At 44.3% G+C, this 20,405-nt stretch overlaps 1 protein-coding gene and 1 non-coding gene across 2 annotated transcripts in view; one reads left to right on the top strand and one right to left on the bottom strand.

Annotated features, from left to right (window-relative positions):
- The window catches only part of LOC125091434 (uncharacterized), a 67,841-nt gene that overhangs the window by 33,652 nt on the left and 13,784 nt on the right, over positions 1 to 20,405 (bottom strand). The window contains exon 4 of the mRNA XM_047715096.1: positions 2,665 to 2,706. Within this exon, the coding sequence (XP_047571052.1) occupies positions 2,665 to 2,706 (42 nt within the window). The remainder of the gene's footprint in view (positions 1 to 2,664; positions 2,707 to 20,405) is intronic.
- Positions 18,670 to 18,777, top strand: LOC125092498 (U6 spliceosomal RNA). Its single transcript, XR_007124960.1, has one exon. It is a non-coding gene; the product is annotated as a U6 spliceosomal RNA (small nuclear RNA).

Here is a 20,405-nt window from a genome sequence, read left to right as displayed (position 1 = left end):
GACATTTAACCGCCTGAGCCACACAGGTTCCCCTCCCTTGAAGGGTTGTTTGTTTGTTTGTTTAAGATTATTTATTTGTTTGTTTGTTTATTTATTTGTTTGTTTATTTATTTATTTGACAGGCAGAGATCACAAGTAGGCAGAGAGGCAGGCAGGCAGAGAGAGAGAGAGGGAAGCAGGCTCCCTGCTGAGCAGAGAACCCGATGCGGGACTCAATCCCAGGACCCTGAGATCATAACCTGAGCGAAGGCAGTGGCTTAACCCACTGAGCCACCCAGGCGCCCCCCTTGAAGGGTTTTAATCAGAGGAGTAACATGATTACAATTTTCTTTTAGTGAGATGAAACTGGCAACATGATATCAACCAGGCTGGCAGAATGGGTGGGAAGAAAGGCAAACCTGAGGCAGGTGAGGACGCTCATCAAGTGAGAGGTGATAAAGAACTGAATTGAGAAAGTAGTAACAGGAAGATAAATGTTTATGAGACAGAATTAGTAAGACTTGGGTATATAAATGAATTTCACTCCAAAATGTAACTGGAGGGGCTCCTGGCTGGATCACTGGGTAAAGCACGTGACTTTTGATCTTGGGTTTATGAGTTCGAGCCCCATGTTGGGTGTAGAGATTACTTAAAAATAAAATCTTTAAAAAAATCTTTAGGGGTGCCTGGCTGGCTCAGTTTGAGGACCTTGCAATTCCTGATCTTGGGGTCATGACTTCAAGCTCCATGTGGGGTATAGAGATTACTTAAACAAATAAAACTCTAAAAAAAATTTTTAAGAGATGCCTGGTGGCTCAGTCTAGTGAAGCGTCTGCCTTCAGCTCAGGTCATGATCTCGGGGTCCTGGGATCGAGCCCTGCATTGGGCTTCCTGCTCAGTGGGGACTTTGCTTTTCCCTCTCCCTCTGCCCCTCCCTCTCCACTTGTGTGCATGCATGCACATACTCTCTCTCTCATAAATAAATAAATAAATCTTAAAACTTTTAAAAAAATCTTTAAATAAAAATAAAATGAAATAAAATGGAATTAAAATGGAACTGAAGGGGGTGTCTGGCTGGCTCAGTCAGTAGAGCATGTGACTTTAGATCTCTGGATCATGAGTTTGAGCCCCCTGTTGGGTGTAGAGATTACTAAAAAAAATACACATTTAAAATAAATAAATAAATAAAATGGAACTGGAGGATGCAAAATGGGGAATCTCATGGATACACACTTGGAAGAATGGAACTTAAGAATTGAGAGACCAGTTTCCCTTAAATGTCTGATTTACAAGAAGACTGAGACTTATCTCCTGACCAATGAAAACCCACCAGGAATCTCTCTTGTCCTCAAGCCAATGAACCTACTGCTTCGACAGGGGCTGGACTTCCCCCTCTTTGTACTCTGCCCATGAATACAACCCACCCCCAGCCCTTGATGGACTAGCCTGTAGCTTGCTACAGCATGGGTTCTCCAAATTGCAATTCCTCTGCTACTCCTGAATAAACTCAATTTCTGGTAATTCCAGCTTGCCTCAGTTTACTTCTTTATTTAGGTTGACAATACTGATAATAGGTAGAAGATGGAGAAGCAGGAGAAGCCCAAGAGGACTTTCCAGTTTCTGGCTTGAAGGATTGGATGAACAGAGGTGCCATTCAATTGAGTAGGGAAAATGGCAGGAGTACCTTTGAGGCAAAAGATAAGGTCAGCGTTAGATATGCTGAGTTGGAGTTGGCAAAAAGATAACCAACCAGAAGTTTTCAGGAAAAGGTTCTGAAAAAATGTCTCAGTGAAAATTGGGCAGCTTCCCTCTTCTGACTTCCTTTCGCCTTCACAGTCAAGATAAAACCAGGAACTTTGGGGAAAATATTTATTTCACCAAGTGATGTCCGGGAGTCATCAGGAGGTGTATCTAATGTCCTCACAAACATATCTGTCAGCTATAATTAACAGCACCCATCATTCTTTTCACATTGCTCAATAAAACATCTTCTGAGTCCCTCATCCATGCCACAGCTACCATTGTCCACTGTCAAAGTATAATCTTTAAAAAGTTAAAAATATGACTTGTACAGGGGCACCTGGGTAGCTCGGTCAGTTAAGCATCTGCCTTTAGTTCAGGTCATGATCCTAGGGTTCTGGGATCAAGTCCCATGTCGGGTTCCCTGCTCAGCAGGCAGTCTGCTTCTCCATTTCCCTCTGCCCCTCCCCTCTGCTCATCTACCCTCTCTCTCTCTCTCTCTTTCTTTTCTCTTCTTTTTTTTTCATTTAAAGATTTAATCTATCCATTTGGCAGACAGAGAGAGTGAGAGAGCACAAGCAGGGAGAATGGCAGAGGGAGAGGGAAAAGCAGGCTCCCTGGTGAGCAGGAAACCTGACTCCGAGCTCAATCCCAGGACCCTGGGACCACCATCCAGCAGAAGGCAGACACTTAACCAACTGAGCCCCCCAGGCACCCTCTCTCTCTTTCAAATAAATAAAATCTTTAAAAAATATGACTAGTACAAAATATAAAGTTAGCAACAATTTTATTTAACTCATTGACAGAGAAACAGCAGTATGGTAAATTGATTCAAAGGAGAATTGGAAAGAATGCATAGAGGCACTAAAAGAAATAATTCTAGAATAAGATTACTAAATTAGATACAATACTAGTTAATGGACTGTGGGGAAATACAATTGTTACCTTGGGTGCAGTCTTTTCTACTGGACTGAATCACTTGCATCCCTACAAACAAAAATCTTCGAGTTAACAGAGACTTCATAAAGACTTGGCCTTTAATCAATAGTCAATAGTAAGTCACACAAAATACATTTCCTTAGAGAATTAAATAATTTTTAGGCGGACTTGTTAGACAAGGTTCCAATATGACATGGAAAGGACACCCTTTTGCCTTATTTCCAGATTGTGCATAATTTTTCTTACTACCACATCTGTATGAAGAGTGTAGCCCCCTTAGACCGCTGAAATTGCAAATTATCAAGACATCAGGGGAGTGCTCCCTCCCACACTATCACACTTCAGAGGGGAACCAGATCCATCAGCCTTTGCCAGTAGCTTCTCTCTACATATAGGGATCAAATACATGTGTCCAAGGCTGGGCAGGAAAATCAACACCCAAGAAAAATAAGGCACCATCTTCTTTATTTTCATATCTCCCCCGGTGCCCATGAAAACCTCCTTTACACAGGTGCCCTATGCGATTTGATACTGATGCAAATAAATAGCTTTGTGTTGCCTCCCCTCCAAGTTATGAGACATGCACAGACATGGTTGAATTCCAGCCATGGGAACAATTAACACAAACCAGGAGACCCACAATAGTCACCTCAGATGATTACTATCATCCGAGGAGGTCATAGAGGCTGCCAGATAGCTGGCTTGGGAACAATGTAGGCAAAGGAAATACGCTGTACTCACACTGCCCTACTAAGGACTAAAATGATATCCTGATTTATCACTCTCTCTGATTCAGATAAGATTGTTCATTCCCATGAAGTCTGGATTTGAGCACACTGAGCCACCTTGACACAGACCAGTAAGTCAGAAATGAATAGAATTCTGTACCATCCACTTTGTTTAGGGTCTGATAGTCCTAGCAAAGCCTGGCCTTCATACCTCACTTCCTCACACAAAGCCCAAGAGCCTTGTATGAACGAATGTCTTTTGCACTCCAATTTCAGATTTGGATTCACTGTTTCTTCTAGCACCCAAACCCATGGCTCTGACAACATGTGTTCTCTCTTGATGGAGAAGAGAACCCCAGCCTTGATGGAAATGGCACTATCCTGGCCCCAGTCCTAGGGTGGCTCCTTGTCCTGCTTGTATGAGGCACGGTCCTGGCAAAAGATAGATGGCCCACTGAAAGGATTTATGCGAGATGAACTGAATGAAGATGTGGACAGGAATAAGAGAACAAGGGATGATAAGCTGTTCAGGGACTAGTAACAGAGGGCAATACCCCTTGACCAAAAGGGGCCAAGAGAGGGAAGTAATACTAGAACCTGGTAAGAGAAGGAGCTATGGAAGAAGGTAGCCTGATAGCAGTTGTGGTCATTGAGGAATGCTGCCCTCTCCAGAACCATGGCTGGACAGGAAGGGAACAGAAAGAATACATAATCTGACTTCTCTCTTTCTACCCTCTAAGCCCATGTCAGCGCCTGCCACTGGCCAAACCCAACCAGAAGCCCATGTGACACAGACCATGGAAGGGCTGGTCTCCCAGGGCGCAGAACAAGGCAGCAAAATGTGGAGAATGAATCGGGTGGTGGGGGGGGAGCGTAAGAAGATCCACGGAAAATACCCAGCACTTTCCTCCTGTAGGCGGAGCTCTTGGTATGCTATCTCACCCTGTCTGCCACGTACCTGTAAGGTGGGCTAGGGAGTGTCCTCCATGTTCTTTCAGCAATGCTGCCAGCGGGAAGCTAATATGAACCTTAGGGTCCAGTTTTTACAAGATATTGTATGAAGTAGTGGGTTAAGTGAGGTATTTACCCAGGGTTGTAGGACAATAGCATAGACAATGAGAGAATCCTAACGGTAAAGGAGGAGGGAAGGAAGGAAACAAGGAGAAGGAATTTTAAAAAGAAGGAAAGAAAGAAGAGAAACAGGGAGGAAAGGAAGAAAGGAAGGGAGAAGGACTAAAAGTAAATAGGGAATCAAGAAAGGGAGGCAAGGAGAGAGGAAGGAAGGAAAACATGCCAAGCCCTAGTTCCAAGTAGAGACACAAGGCTATGAAATGGAAAGCTTCCCTTTGTGACAGGAATCCCTGATGAAGAGAGAAAGAGAAGTCATCAAAAGCATGGGCTTTGGAATCAGACAGACCTTGGGCCTCTCTCATAGGTCTACATGTCTACATGCCGTATGTCTAGATGGCACTTTACAGTTCTTTCACACCACAGTGGCACAGCTTAGTTCTACAGTCCCCCTGCCCCCTCCCCCAATCTCCAGACAAGAAGCAGGCACAACTCCCCTACTTCAAGCTCCCAGTAGTGAAAACACGGTTGGCTTGCTACCGAAGATCCAGAGATCCAACATGACAATGCTTGCAAATGTAGAGTTTGAAGAATAAAATACAGCATGAAGGTAAGGATAAGCATCACGGGCCAAGGCTGTCTCACAGAATGGTATGTGGAGAGGACAGGTGCAAGCTCCAGCTGTCCTCCTCTGTAAGGGCCATGGTGGGATGCGCTTTCTCTCTCAGATTGGAAACTGCAGAATTTCGACCCTAGAGCCCTGGGCAGGAGTAAAGAGTGTGGCTTCGAGACCACGTGCAAACCATGCATCTCACAAGTATTAAAAAATAATAAATGCTCTAGGGGTGCCTAGGTGGCTCAGCCAGTGAAGCGTCTGCCTTTGGCTCAGGTCATGATCTGGGGGTCCTGGGATTGAGCCCTTCGTCTGGCTCCACGCTTGGTGAGGAGTCTGCCTCTTCCCCTCCCTCTCCCTCTGCCCTTCCCTGCTACTCTTGCTCTCCCTCTCAAATAAACAAATAAATAATCTTAAAAAAAAATAAAATGGCAAATTACATGTGATATGAATTTAATTCTCAGTTAAAAATAAATAAACAAAATAATGCTGACACTGTAGTAAAAACTGCCCTGAAATTCTTGGGACCCATGGTCACAGAGCCACGCTAGTGATCATTAGGTTTTACGCTGTGGCAAAACAGCTCAGGATAATTTCAGACTTACTGCGTATCTCACGTGCAGCTTGCACATAACGCTTGGCCCTTTTATATGCATTAACCCTCAAAGCACCCCTGCCAAACACAGTGACCCCAAACCATAGTGAGACCCAACTCCCTTAGGATAAGCCCTCCAGTAGAGAGAAGAGGGCCCAAGCCATGCCACCTCCAGGAAGCCCTCCCCTTGCAAACTTGATACAGGCCCATAGCCCCACTGGAACATCCAGATGGGGCTGCAACTCAGATTGATGCCTCCTTGAGTTCCTGTGCTCTAAACAGCAGAGGGGAAGCGAGCCCCACTTGAGACTGATACTCCATCCACTGCCACCAAGCGTGACCAACTGTCCCAGTTTGCCCAGGGCTCTGTCCTAGTTTGCAAACCGAAAGTGTCAGCTCTTTGGAAATTCCCCCGTCTCAGGAAAGTTGGGACAGTTGGTCACCCTGACGCCACCCCTTTCCTCTATGATGGCATCACCATGATAGTGTGGGTGTGTATCACCCATTACTATGGAGAGTGCTCCGGTTCTGCATACAGGAAGGCACCTGGCTCCCCCCACTTCCCAGAAGCCATCAGAGCCCTGCACTTGACCTCAAACTGTCGGGCCACTATTTCTTGTTCTCTTGCAGCTGGGTGCTTCTCTCTACAAGCTGCTCATGCAACCTCCCTCTCTTCTGCCTGCCAAATTATCTTTACTAACAGCGGGAATTCAAGGGCTCTTCATGCCTCTCATGATGACTAAGTCTGCACAGACGCCTCTCAGCTGATTCAACACACATTTACTGAGCCCTTATGGGGGTTATTAGAGATGGCCCCTGCTGCCACTTGCTGGGAGCAGGCCTGATTTGACAGCCCCTCCCACCTTCTGCAACAGCCCCCGCCCCCAACCCAGCAATATGAGGGCTTCCTGCCTGTTCCTGGGAGCTCAGGATCCCGTGCACAGGTCCTAGCTGCCTCCTTGCTTCCAAACACCCAGCTCTCCAGCCCCAGAGGTACACAATTTTACCAAGAGCTGGTTCAGAATCAGGTTCTGCACCCTGAACAGGGAACCCTGAGGTGAGCAACAGGGGGTTCCTGCCTGTGAGGACCTAAGCTCTAGAAGAGGAGGGATGCACCCCTCCAGCATGCAAGGTCGCATTGTGCTAGAGAGGCAAGGCCAGGCAGGGATTGTGGGTGGGATCAGCCAGGGTTTCTTGGGAAGGGACGCCTGAGAGGAGCCTCACAGGTCACCTGGAAGTTGTACAAAGAAGAGGGCACTGGGGGAGATCTCAGGGGCCTAGAAAACAGTGTCCATGGGGACATGGGATGGCACAAGGGATGTGTGGAAAGGTAGGAAGATGCAGGAATAGAATCCAGGGACCTACAGGAGGAGACACTTTCACTGAGGAAGCTGAAACCCAGTGTCTGATCTCCCAACCAGGTCCAGGAGGTGAGGGGGCTGGACGAGTAAACTTTGCAGGTGGTAACTAAGGCATGATGACAGAAGCCAGCAGAGGAGGTAGACACAGAGCTACAGAATGCTCTTCTAAAAGCTCAGCTCTGGAGCACCTGGGTGGGATAGTCGGTTAAGCAACCAACTCTTGTTTCAGCTCAGGTCTTGATCTCAGGGTCATGACATCAAGTCCTGAGTGGGACTCTGCGCAGACTCGCAGAGCACAGAGTCTGCTTGAGATTCTCTTTCCCTCCCCCTCTGTCCCTCCCACTCATGCTCACTCTCGCTCTCTCAAATATATAAATAAATCTTTTAAAGATAATAACTAGGGGCACCTGGGTGGCTCAGTGGGTTGAGGCCTCTGCCTTCAGCTCAAGTCATGATCCTGGGGTCCTGGGATGGAGCCCCGCATCGGGCTCTCTGCTTTTCGGGGAGCCTGCTTCCTCCTCTCTCTCTGCCTGCCTCTCTGCCTACTTGTGATCTCTGTCTGTCAAATAAATAAATAAAATCTTAAAAAATATATAAATAACTAAACAAACAAATAGCTCAGCTCTGACATGAATAGAAAGAGAAGTAGAAAGGGCTGGCTTTGGTGTTTAGGATGAAAGAGAGAGATGCAGTAGGTTATAAGGGGGACTTTGGGGAAGGACCCAGTAGAAAAGGAGTGAACAAAGAATGAAAAGATAGAAGAGAGGGTTCTGGATGGGGGCTGTGTCCAGGCATACTGCAAAGGGTAAGGGAGAGGTCTCAGGTTAAACTGAATCTCTCATTCATTATCCTGAGCAACTAAGGACACTGAGTCCAATAAGGACACTGAGTCCCAGTTCTGAGGGGTGGCAAGTATCATATCCTCAGCAAAGATTGTCCTGTGCCTCATTAGGTATGAGGAAAGGGAAGATCCTGTCCTGAAGGGTATTGCTTCAGTTGGTGCTGGAATCAGCATCACAGTTTGTTCTGCTGAGCAAGTGGTGGCATGTGGCCTGGGGCTGTGTCTTGGCTAGCTGAGCACTGGGCAAGGATCTACGTCCAGGTCTGACTAGGGAAGCCCTTCTTGTAGTATCCTGAGCAATGGCCCAGGTATGATTCATGTTCTGATGGTTCCTGGTATGCCAAATTGGGGTTGTGTGACTTAGTCCTATACCCTCTGGGGTTGCATTGTCTGTATCAAGTGGTCACCTATCCAGGTCCTAACCTAGGCAAGAGACTATGCTCAGTATGCAGATCAGTGGTCTGGTCACCCCAACTGTCCAGTGATTTGCTGAGCAGAGATGTACTCACAAGCTCTGTTTTTGGCTGAAGCTGTCTGTTGGTTCACCAAGTGCTGGTATAGCCCCCTAGTTTGGGCTATCTCCTTGTGTTTGAAACACTGATAGAGGAAGAAAGAAATGGCTGTTCCCTGGGCAGATGCTGCCTCTTAGGGTGCACATTGGTGGAGCAGATGTTGACCTTTGTCTGGGAAGGATTAGGCAACGATGGTGCCAAGAGGGGATGAAGGTATGTGCCTTAAACCCAGTGGTAGCTGAGGAGTGGGGTTCTCCAGATGACCTGAGTGATGATCTAGCTTTAAGTTTATCTTTGCAGGGGCTTTGTCCTGGTATACCCAGTCCTGATGTAACCACAAAATGTGGTCTGGGAAGAGAATGTCTTCTGGTCTTCTGGCACGTGGAGGAGTGACATGGGTGAAGGCTCTGTTCTGGGTTGGCACTGTCTCATAGTGGGCCATGTAGTTTGGTATGACTATACACGCCCATCTGAGATGGGCTCTATGGTGGTGTGCTGGGGTAGATCTATGTCATGGCTCAGTTTTTCACAGGGGCTCATTACTTCTTTGGTGAACATATATATAGGGTCCCCCCCATATGAATCTTCCCACCATGCTAAGTGATGGTATGGGAGTTTGATGGTCTGCTTCAGATTATGTTTCTGTTATTTATAATGATATAGGCATAGGATCTCATGCAAGTGAGGGCTGTTTCCTGATGAGTTAAGTGTGAGTACAGTTATCAGTCCTATTCAACAAGGACTTTCTAGTATGGTGTTCAATGGTGCTATATATTATCCTTTTACTGTGTAAGATTTTTTCTCTTGGAGGACGCCTGGGTGGCTCAGTTGGTTAAGCAGCTGCCTTCGGCTCAGGTCATGATCCCAGCGTCCTGGGATCGAGTCCCACATCGGGCTCCTTGCTTGGCGGGGAGCCTGCTTCTCCCTCTGCCTCTGCCTGCCATTCTGTCTGCCTGTGCTCGCTCGCTCTCCTCTCTCTCTGACAAATAAATAAAATCTTTAAAAAAAAAAAGATTTTTTCTCTTGGTTTGCTAAGAAGCAATCTGCAATATGGACCTTAGTCTTGTTGGGGAAAGCCTCCTAGTGTGATGAGTGCTGGACTGACTCTGGATTATTGTTCTGGGGTGGAGCTCCTGATGGCTTACTGGATGATGGGATAAGTGTGCTCCCTGGTCTTTGATTTGTACATTCTGTAGAATACTGAGATCTGGGGAAAGTGCAGATAAGTGTTGGTCTGTGTGCTAACCTTCCCATGATGTGCTAAAGCAAGCATGCATATGGACTTGCTAATGAGCTGTGTGACTCTTGTTCTTGTTCTTGTTCTTGTTCTTGACAGATTTGAATCTGTCCACTGGTGTGCTATACACCGGTTATGGGTTCTGGCCTGGTACAGGGCTATTTTGTGGAAAACTTTAAAGATGTGTGGGGGCAGCCCAGTTCTCAGATAAGAGCTATCTCCTGTCTTGCTGAGGACTGTGTAGGTATGAACAATGAACAGTGATCTGAGCAGGACTCTGCCAAGATATGTTGAAGACTGGAATGACCTTAGGCTCTCAGGAGATATGGCTGTCCCCGTGTGATTAGAGGTCAGATGCGTACACAGAGTGGCCAGTGCAGGAGCCTTCACTTAGGCTTGATGAGTAGTTGATAGGGATACTGACAACATGGGCTGTCTGGCAATGTATTGACTAGTGGTAAGATACAGGGGCAAGGTTGTTTCTAAAGTGTTTAAATGGTGTTATATGTGTTTGAGTTTGGGTAAGCGTGGACATTGTTTTTTAAGCAGTGGTGTAGCTATAAACCCAGCTCCGGGAAGGGGCCATATTCTTTTTTTTTTTTTTTTAAGATTTTATTTATTTGAAAGAGAGTGCATGAGCAGTGGGGAGGAGCAGAGGGAGAGGGAGAAGCAGACTTCCTGTTGAGCAGGGAGCCCCATGAGGGACTCGATCCCAGGACCTCGAGATCATGACCTGAACCAAAGCCAAACGCTTGACGGACTGAGCCATCCAGGTGCCCAAGGGACCATATTCTAATATGCTGAATGGTGACAGCATATCGGTCCCTGTCTGGGTGGGTGCTACACATCCCATCAGTAGTACAACTGAGCTGCCCATTTCCATACCCTGAATTTCTGTTGGAATAGCATAACCCTCTCCTCTACAGAGAACGTTCTCTCTGAAGCAACTCTGCTGTCTACAGGCAATACTGTACTCTGACAACATAGGTCACATCAGCAGCTTCAACTTAGAGGCCAGGGAGTCCTCCCAGAAATCCAGTCTACACAGATACTAAGAAATCTCAATAACAAACAAGTAGTGAAGACCTTTCCTTTCACCATTATCATTAATTCTTAATTCTGCCTTTCTCTTTAGTTTCTCTACCAGTCACTCCTCTGCCATCCTCAGTGGTAGTCTCATGAACCTGGAGTACATTTGCTGTCCTGGTAATACCAGCTTTCAAGAGAGCACATTTCCCCTTTGTACTAGGTTGAACAGTATCCCCCCCAAATTCGTGTCCATTCAAAACCTGTGAAAGTTTATTTTTTTAAGATTTTCTTTATTTGAGAGAGAGAATAGGATGAGAGAGAGAAATAAGTGGGGATGAGGGACAGAGAGAGAGGAAGAGGAAGACTCTCCACTGAGCAGGGAGCCCGATGCGGGGCTCCATCCCAAGACCCTAAGATCATGACCTGAGTTGAAGGCAGAGGCTTAACCGACTGAGCCACCCAGGCACTCCTGTCATCAAGTTTAGATGAAGTCATACTGGATTAGGGGAGGCACTAAATCCAATGACTGGTGTCTTTATAAGAGGAAATTTGGGGCAGAGACACACAGAGACACACAGAAAGGAGAATGCCATGTGAAGATAGAGACTGCAAGGATGTGTCTACACACCAAAGGTTACCAGCAACCCACACAAGCTAAGAAGAGGCAAGGAAGGAATCTTCTGTAGAGCCTTCGGAGGGAGCAAGGCCCAGCAGGAACCCAACAGACTCCTTGATTTTTCAGACTTCCAGCCTCCAGAACTATGAGAGAATAAACTTCTGTTGTTTTAAGTGACCCAGTTCGGGGTAATTTGTTACAGCAGCCATAGTAAACTAATATACCTTGCTTCTACTTCTTTTCTTTTGTACAGTGTTAAATGTACAGTTAAATGCTGAGGACTTCTTTTTATTTCCCTAGAATGTTCCTCTTTGGGGGCGCCTGGGTGGTTCAGTCAGTTAAGCATCTGACTCTTGGTTTCTGCTCAGGTCATATCTCGGGTCTGGTGAGGCTCTGCACTCAGTGGGAGATCTACTTGGGAGATTCTGTCATTCCCTCTCCTTCCCCATTGTCCCTCCCCACACTAATGTGTGCACGCCTTCTCTCTCAATAAATAAATAAATAAATATCTTTAAAAAAAAAAGGAATGTTCCTCCTTAGACAAGAGAGTATAATTTAGCCAACTGCATTTCATCAAACATTCGTATTTGTCAAGCAACTGTGACTGTTAAAATACTACTAGTATATGTTAGCAGTACCTATTGAAAATAGGACTAAGATTTTTTTTTTATACCATAACAAGTGAATTTTAAAATTTCCCACTGATTTAAAGCACAGCAACAGGGGCACCTGGCTGGCTCAGTCAGTAGAGCATGCAACTCTTAAGCTCAGGGTTGTGAGGTTGTTGGGTATAGAGATTACTTAAAATAAAATCTTTTAAAAAATAAAATAAAGCACTGCAACATCTTTTATTCTGAGAGACAAAGAACTGAAAACATAACCAGGGAAATGTTTTGTGTGAATGCCGCTTACTCAGTTTTTTTTTTTTCATCTTATTTTGTTAGTACAGTTTTAATCCGTTTTTTATAAATAAGTTTACTTCCTACTTTAGAGATTGATTATATTATTTCTTAGAATTAAGTTTCTAGCTCTCACATATTTGGGTTCTAGGTACTATATTTGATGGAGGGAAAGCAAATATAACGTCATTATTCCATTGCCTCCCCTTCTTTTTTAGATTTGTCTGCTATCCTACACAATACTCTCCCATTTTTTGCTTCATCCCTTTATCAAACACTCCAATAATATGGCTTTTACTATCCTAAGCTCCCCCATTCATTTCTTCCTTTGCCAGTCCCTGTCCCCATCCCAATTTCTTTATTCCCTCTTCCTATCTACTAAGTATTACTTTTTTAGAAGATTTTATTTATTTACTTGAGAGAGAGAGAGCATGAGAAGGGAGAGGGTCAGAGGGAGAAGCAGACTCCCTGCTGAGCAGAGAGCCCCATGCGAGACACGATCCTCGGACTCCCAGATCATGACCTGAGCTGAAAGGCAGTCGCTTAACCAACTGAGCCACCAGGCGCCCTCTACTAAGTATTATTAAAGAAACTCGAAATCATATTGGCTGGTGTTTGCAGAGATAAAAATACAAAGCCGGGCTCTCTAGCCTCCATAATGGGTCATAACGAATGGTCTTTAAAGTTCAACTGCATGGAGCGCCTGGGTGACTCAGTGGGTTAAGCCTCTGCCTTTGGCTCAGGTCATAATCTCAGGGTCCTGTGATCGAGCCCTGCATCAGGCTCTCTGCTTAGAGGGGAGCCTGCTTCCCCCTTTCTGCCTGCCCCTCTGCCTACTTGTGATCTCTCTCGTTCTGTCGAATAAATAAATAAAATCTTTTAAAAAATAAAAATAAAATAAAATAAAGTTCAACTGTGGAAAGATATAACCTCTGGGTCTAAGGCAACCCCCTAGCTAGCAAACAGTTTTCCAAGATCCATGCCTCACTTAAAACTTACTGCTTAAGGTTATACCATGTGATGACACCTGTTTATTCTTTCACCTTGAGTAGCTTGCTGGTCTGTCCTTGCTTAGATCCCAGCTTCTGTCTGTGCTTTCATCCTTGCTGAGTGTTGCCTAGACGCACACCACCTACCCAACTCCACACCATTTTCCCAGTTGAAACTTGGCCCAACCTCTGTCAGTTGCCTTGACTACTTCTGTGCCCGATCAGGACTTTGACTTCTTCACAGGGAGCTCTTTAAAACTCCAATTTAGGGGCACTTGGCTGGCTCAGTCAAAAGAACATGCAACTCTTGATCTCAGGGTTGTGAGTTCGAGCCCCATGTGTGGTGCAGAGGTTACTGAAAAATAAGTAAAATTTTAAAAACATTAAAAAAACAAAATTTCTATTTATTGAGCTACACGTTATGCTAAATGCTTCATATGCACTATGTCTTTTAATGCTCACAACCATGTGAGGTAAGAATTACCCCCTCGGGGTGCCTGGGTGGCTCAGTCGTTAAGTGTCTGCCTTTGGCTCAGGTCATGATCCCGGGGTCCTGGGATTGAGCCCCACATCGGGCTCCCTGCTCAGCGGGAAGCCTGCTTCTCCCTCTTCCACTCCCCCTGCTTGTGTTCCCTCTCTCACTGTGTCTCTCTCTGCCAAATAAATAAAATCTTAACGAAAAAAGAATTACCCCCATCACCTTCAGCCATTGACCATGCTTTCCATTGTACAGGAAGTGAGGACATCAACATATGCTTCCTCAATTTCCCTCTTCTCCACCTCAAAATCTCTGATCTTCAAATGCCTCACTTCCTTTATTCCCATTATGAAAACATGTCAAATGGGCAGAGACAGAAATAGAGGGGCATCTGAGAGACAGACATGGTTGATCCGTGGTCTCAAGGAACACACACCTTAATGAATTCTAGGAGGATCAAGAAGAATGATCTAAAAGAAATACCAAGAGGGGTGCCTGGGTGGCTCAGTTGGTTAAATGTCTGACTACTGATTTCAGCTCAGGTCATGATCTCGGGGTTGTGAGACAGAATCTCATGCTCAGTGGGGCATCCCTTCCCTCTCTCTCACCCTCTGTTCCTCCTCCCATTCTCTTTCTCAAATAAATAAAAGAAAAAAAAAAGGAATTACCAAGAGCCTGCCAAGAAATTTCAGAAAGCTGTCATCCAAAGAGATGTTGAAATCAGAAAACAAGCAGCCCACTAAAGTTTGGGGCCTAAGCGTTCTGAAAACACTCTTCTTTTTCACATGATGTCAGCCAATGTGTAGAGGCTTTCACTCTTCAGCCGTTTCGAGGCACGACTCACCTTCTGCTCCCTCTCTTTTCTACCTGCCAGGTTTAATCACTCAGATGGCTTTGAATTTATCTCTGCAACTCCCTTATGAGTCTCAAAATAATGACTCCAAATGTCCCAGTCTCCTGCCTTAGCTTTGAGGGAAGCTAATACCCCTCTTCTTTATATTCTACCATATTTGGCCACTATCCAAGATGAAACCCCTCTGATAGTATAGTCTCTCTGTTTCCACACTGCTCTCTGCTTTCTCACCCACCCAAATTCCCACGGCACCTTTCCCTCCCAGACCTTTCCAGTTGGCCCTAGAGAATTCTCATTCAAAGACAGACAAACTTCGGGTGCCTGGGTGGCTCAGTCTGTTGGGTGTCTGCCTTGGGCTTGGGTCGTGGTCCTGGAGTCGGGGATCGAGCCCCGCATCAGGCTCCCTGCTCGGCAGGGAGTCTGCTTCTCCCTCTGCCCTTCACCCCACTCCTGCTCTCCCTCTCCCTTGCTCTCTCTCAAATAAATAAATAAAATCTTTTTAAAAAGAGAGACAAACTCTCCTCCATGGAAACTCTCATTTTCCAGCCTTAAATGAAACATGGTTTTCCCCTCAAGACACTACTTCCCCTGCATCTCCACATATCACAGGACCTAGAGACAGGGTTGACATTCTCCTACTACTTCATCACTACTTCTAAGCCATAACACTTCCAACATTGCTTCCTTGAGGTTCATACCATTCACTCATTTTCTCTTCTTCATTGTGGTCATCTAACAACTACTGGTCAGTCTCTCTCTCCCTCTCCCTGTCATTCACTGAATGTTGCCACTTCACTCACAGTCTTCCTCTCTAACAAACTGACCATCATCCCAGACATCTTCAGCAAACATCCATCTTGGCACCATCTTGTGGTTTTTCTGGTGGTTTCTCAATATGAAATGGCCGCATTTGAACAGAAACTCGGCCTTATGGTGTCCAGTATAGAGTCTAGGATGACTGTAGGTGAGTAGAGTTTCAATAGATTTGAATTTTTCTCAGCAGCAGACTTGGTCTCCAAGTATCTGAGGCAGGAAGATTTCTGGGAAAGAGCATTTAAGCAAGAGTTGCAGCAGACTGAGTCTAGGCTTATCTGGCTGGCAGTACTGCACTCACATCAATTTTTTTAAAGCAAGCTCCATGCCCAGCATGGAGCCAGGCATGCAGCTTGAACTCATAACCCTGAAATCAAGGCCTGAGCTGAAATCAAGAGTTGGATGCTTAACAGAATGAGCCACCCAGACACCCCCACATCAATTCTATTACAAAGATACTGTCTTCTGAATCAACGTTTCATGATTTTGATAAGTACAAAATACCTTTTTAAAAGATTTTATTATTTGAGAGAGAAAGAGAATGTGGGGGGTGCACGTAGAGGGAGAGGGAGAAGCAGGCTTTTGGGTGAGCAGGGAGCCTGACACAGGGCTCAATCCCAGGACCCAGGGATCATGGGATCGTGACCTGAGCCAAAGGCAGCCACTTAACTGCCCGAGCCACCCAGGTGTCACACAAAATGTTATTTCAACAAATATTTCCTGAGAACCTACTATGTGGCAGGCACCGCCCCAAGAGCTGAGTAAAGAAAAAAAAAATCCCTTATCCCATTGCTTAAATCAGTTCACAACTATTTAACATAAATAATTCATATGTCAAGTTAAAATAATGATACTTCAGAGGGTTGGTGTGTGTTTTAAATGAGATGATTCGTATCATGCTAATAGCTCAATAAATGGTAAGTAAATGGTGAAGGGGTGGGGCTATTAAGAACTCCGCTGCACCTCCCAAGTGTAACCACCAGGTGTCAGGATCCCCTAGCTAAACCCTACTAGGTCAAGGGTGACCAGGTTGTCTACCCTCTCCAAAAACCAGTGGAAGTAGCAAAGGACCTTGAGGCCACTCTTCACCCCTCCCCTCTTCCTAATCAGAGCTACTTAGGTGCAGACATCTGTTAGTACCAATCTTAGGTGAGAACGTGTGTGCCTACAGAGTGAGACCAATCCAAAGCATTCTGCTGTCTCCATTTGGCACCACAATTTGGAAATGACCAAGATCCGGTCACAGAGAAGCAGAAAAGAAACATTCAAGTCAAAGAGGAGCAAGATGAGGCAGATCCAGGGAGAGAATGAAGTAGGAGGAGGAAAGAAGACACTGAGATAGAGAGAAAGCTAAAACTTCTCTTCCTCAGTCACCTCTCCAGAGCCTCACCCAAAGCTTTGCTAGAGCCCTCTCAGTGAAGCCACCAGCAACCTGAAACCCCCACCTCCCAGGCTCCTGCCACACGTCAAATCCCTCTTTAATCCTTGTAATCCCACTGATTCTCTAGCTGGCTTTCTCCCGGATACATTTCACAGAGAAGCTTTAGAGTCCCTGGCAAAGAACTCCTCATTCTCTTTTAGCCCACGTAATTTCTACTTTGTATCTGAGCTGCCATATTTTTCCAGACTTCCCTTTTTTCCTCATTAGAAGCTATTACTTCCATTTTTTGAAGGATGCCTTTCCCCTTCTTACAATAGCCTCTTTGACTTTGCCAACTAACCCAGCTGCATATTTTATGTCCCAAGTGCCTAGTATTTTTGATGATTGGCATACATTTTCTCAGGCTTCTAATATGTTATGTTGAAAATAGTCCACAGGCTTCCTGTGGGTTATTGACTTTCTGAATGTTAGTCTTAATTTTTCTTAATGCCTTGTAACATGCGGCATACCCAAACAGAAATGGGCCTTGTTCAGACACCATCCTGAAGTAGAAGTGTTGACTTAGTGAGCTCTTTCTCTGGACAGAAACCTTGCTGTGACTATAATTTAGAGCCAAACACCAGTTAAGAGCTCTTCCCTTAACACAGAGAGCTTTGCTTAGGAATTTCTAAAGAAAACCCAAAGAATTTAGAAAATGGAGCCTCTGCTCTACAAAGGACAAAATAATAAAAAGTAAAATGTACTGCAATTGACATAGTAGCCAAACTTGTGAACTACCACTAATCCCTTCTCTCCCTTGGCAGTGTGGCAAAGGGAAGTGAATCTATTTCTAGGACAACATAAAGATTCTAGGAACTAACCTAATATATCCAGTTACCTAAAAAATCTGAACTTGGATTTCCTCCAAATCATGATTGATCCAGGTCAATGCCAGATCATGCAAGAGAGGCCTGAGTCCTTGTATTCACTCAAGGCCACTGCTGTTACTGTTTCTAGTCATTGTCAATAGAGAAATAGCCTTATTACGGAAATAGCTCTCCTGTGGTGACATTGCACATATCCACACAGGCAAAGGCTTGAACTATCTGAGTTGTGGCGGAATGCCTTGTGAGCCTCCTGAAATACAAGAGCACAGGAGGTCTGTAAGGAGGTTGTCTCTCAGTCAACTCCCTATATTTCCTGGGAGACTGTCATGAGACAGTTTCTCATTACCTCCCTGGTTTTGATGGGATATGAAGCTCTCTCTCCTGTGCCTTTGGAATAGAGCTGCAGAATATAAAACCCCTTAGTGGCAGCCTAGAATGGGGTCCTCTGCAATACTGGAACACCGTTGTTTCGGTGTTGTCCTTTTTAGTATGTGGAACAAGGATCATGGCGAGCAGGCAACTTAGACTTACTTCACTTTTTGCTGTCTACTTACTAAAATGTCTAAGTCTTGAAGTGACTTGGTGTCTTTTTACCAGCCAGATCAGTCAGGCCTTGTCTCCTGTGTACGCTTGACAAGCCTTGAGCCATTCCACACAGCCAAGCTGTGATTATATCCAAAGCATGACTGGTTGAGGCTACAGTTGATTCCACTGACAAGGTCTGCTCCTTCTACCCAGTGGAAGCTGTTGCTGTTTCTGACACTAACTGAGGGGCTTAGAATCTAATTGGCTCCCCTTTTCTAAAATGTTGCAAATCCAAACGAAAGGACATTCCACAAAGCAATTTGCCTAGGCTCTTCAAAAGTCAATGTCCTGAAAGGCACCAAGAAGGCGGCTGTGGAACTTTACTGGAGACTAAATGAAGTGACAACTAAATACAATCTGTGACATTTGAGTGGATTCTCGATGAAGTTTTAAACACCTCTAAAAGACATGATTACAGTAATTAGAGATATCTGAATATGGGTTATAAATCAGATAATAGTGTTATAATCAATGTTAAAATGTCCTGAGTGGGATCATTGTATTGTGGTTATGTAGAAGAATGCTTCTGCTTTAGGAAACACATGCTGTGCTCACTTCAGCAGCACGTATACTAAAATTGGAACGATACAGAGAAGATTGAGTTTGGCCTCTGCACAAGAATGACGTGCAAATTCGTGAAGCATTTCATATTTTTAAAGGTCTTTATTTAAAAAAAAAAAACAAGGAAATACATGCTGAAGTATTCAGGGAATCCATGCAATTTACTCTCAAGTGATTCAGGAAAAAAAATAATGTATATTTACACATAGATAAAGCAAATGTGGCAACATGCTAACAATTTATAAAGGGTATATAGGTATTCGTTGTATGATTCTTACAACTTAATATCTTAAACTATTTCAAAATAAAAAATTAGGGGGAGGAACCATGCTGCAAAGAATATTTTGCACATATCTGGCTGGGCACATGAAACTGTAGGTTATATGCTAGAAGTGGAATTTCTAAGTCATAAAATATGAGCATTTTTAGCTTTATTCGAGATTGTTATATTACTCTCCAAGGTGGTCATACCAGTTTCTACTTCCACCATATTTTACCACATCTTCACAGAACACTATCAGTTCTTGTTTCTGCCAATGATGGGTGTAAGACAGTATCTCATTACTGCTTTTTTCCTAACACTGTATTACGAAAAGAAATTTAAACATAACGTTTAAAAAATTATGCAGTGAACTCGGGTGGTAGCTACATGAACATTTTGTCATATTTATCATGTATCTATCCATCCCTTTATCATATTCTGTTATGTATTTGAAAGTAAATTGAAAACATCTTTATACTTCACCTCTAAATACTTCAGCATGCATATCGTTTACGAGAGTTCAACATTTGCTTACAGATTTTTAAGGTAAAATATATACACAGTAGAATGCCCAAACCATGAATATATATTTGCTGAGTTCTAACAAATGCACACACACATGTAAGCCAGACCTCTATAAAAATATAGAACATTACCATCACCCCTAGAAAGCTCCCTAATTCCCCTCCAGGCCAACCCCTGCTCCCACTTCCACCAGGTAACCACTGCTCTGATTGGTTTTTTCATGATTAGTTTTGTCTCTTCTAGACATAATATGCACTTTTTTGGTGGACAATTTCTTTCACTCAGCATGTTTTTGAGATTAATACATGCGGCTGCCTCTATCACTAGTTTGTTTTTTTTAAGACTTCATTTATTTGAGAGAGAGAGCAAGAAGGCACAAGCAGGGGAGCGGCAGAGGGAGAGGGAGAAGGAGGCTTTCCACTGAGCAGAGAGCCCAAAGTGGAACTCCATCCCAGGACTCCAGGACCATGATCTGAGCAGAAAGCAGATGCTTCTACCAACTGAGCCACCAAGGCACCCCTAGTTTGCTCCTTATTGTCACTGAGTAGAATTCCATTGTATGAATATGACACAGTTTGTTGATCCATTTTTCTGGTGATAGACACCTAGTCTCTTTTCAGTTTGGGGCTATTGTGAATAAGGCTGTTATGAACATTCTTGGCAAGTATTTTTGCATATATATGTTTTCATTTCTCTTGGGTTTTTATTATTTTAATCTGCATATCTCTGATTACTAGTGAAATTGGACATATTTTCTTTTTTTTAAAGTTTATTTAAGTATTCTCTACACCCAATGTGGGTCTTCAATTCCCCACCCTGAGATCAAGCGTCACATGTTCTTCCAGCTGAGCCAGCCAGGCACCATAAACATATTTTCATATTAGCTATATTTTACTGTATGTATTATCTACTTTTATCTTTTGTTCATTTTTCTG

This window comes from Lutra lutra, chromosome X (assembly GCF_902655055.1).
Source record: "Lutra lutra chromosome X, mLutLut1.2, whole genome shotgun sequence".
NCBI classification, from domain to species: Eukaryota; Metazoa; Chordata; class Mammalia; order Carnivora; family Mustelidae; genus Lutra; species Lutra lutra.
Note: the sequence above shows the minus strand (reverse complement) of the source record. Positions and strands in the feature narration are given on the sequence as shown.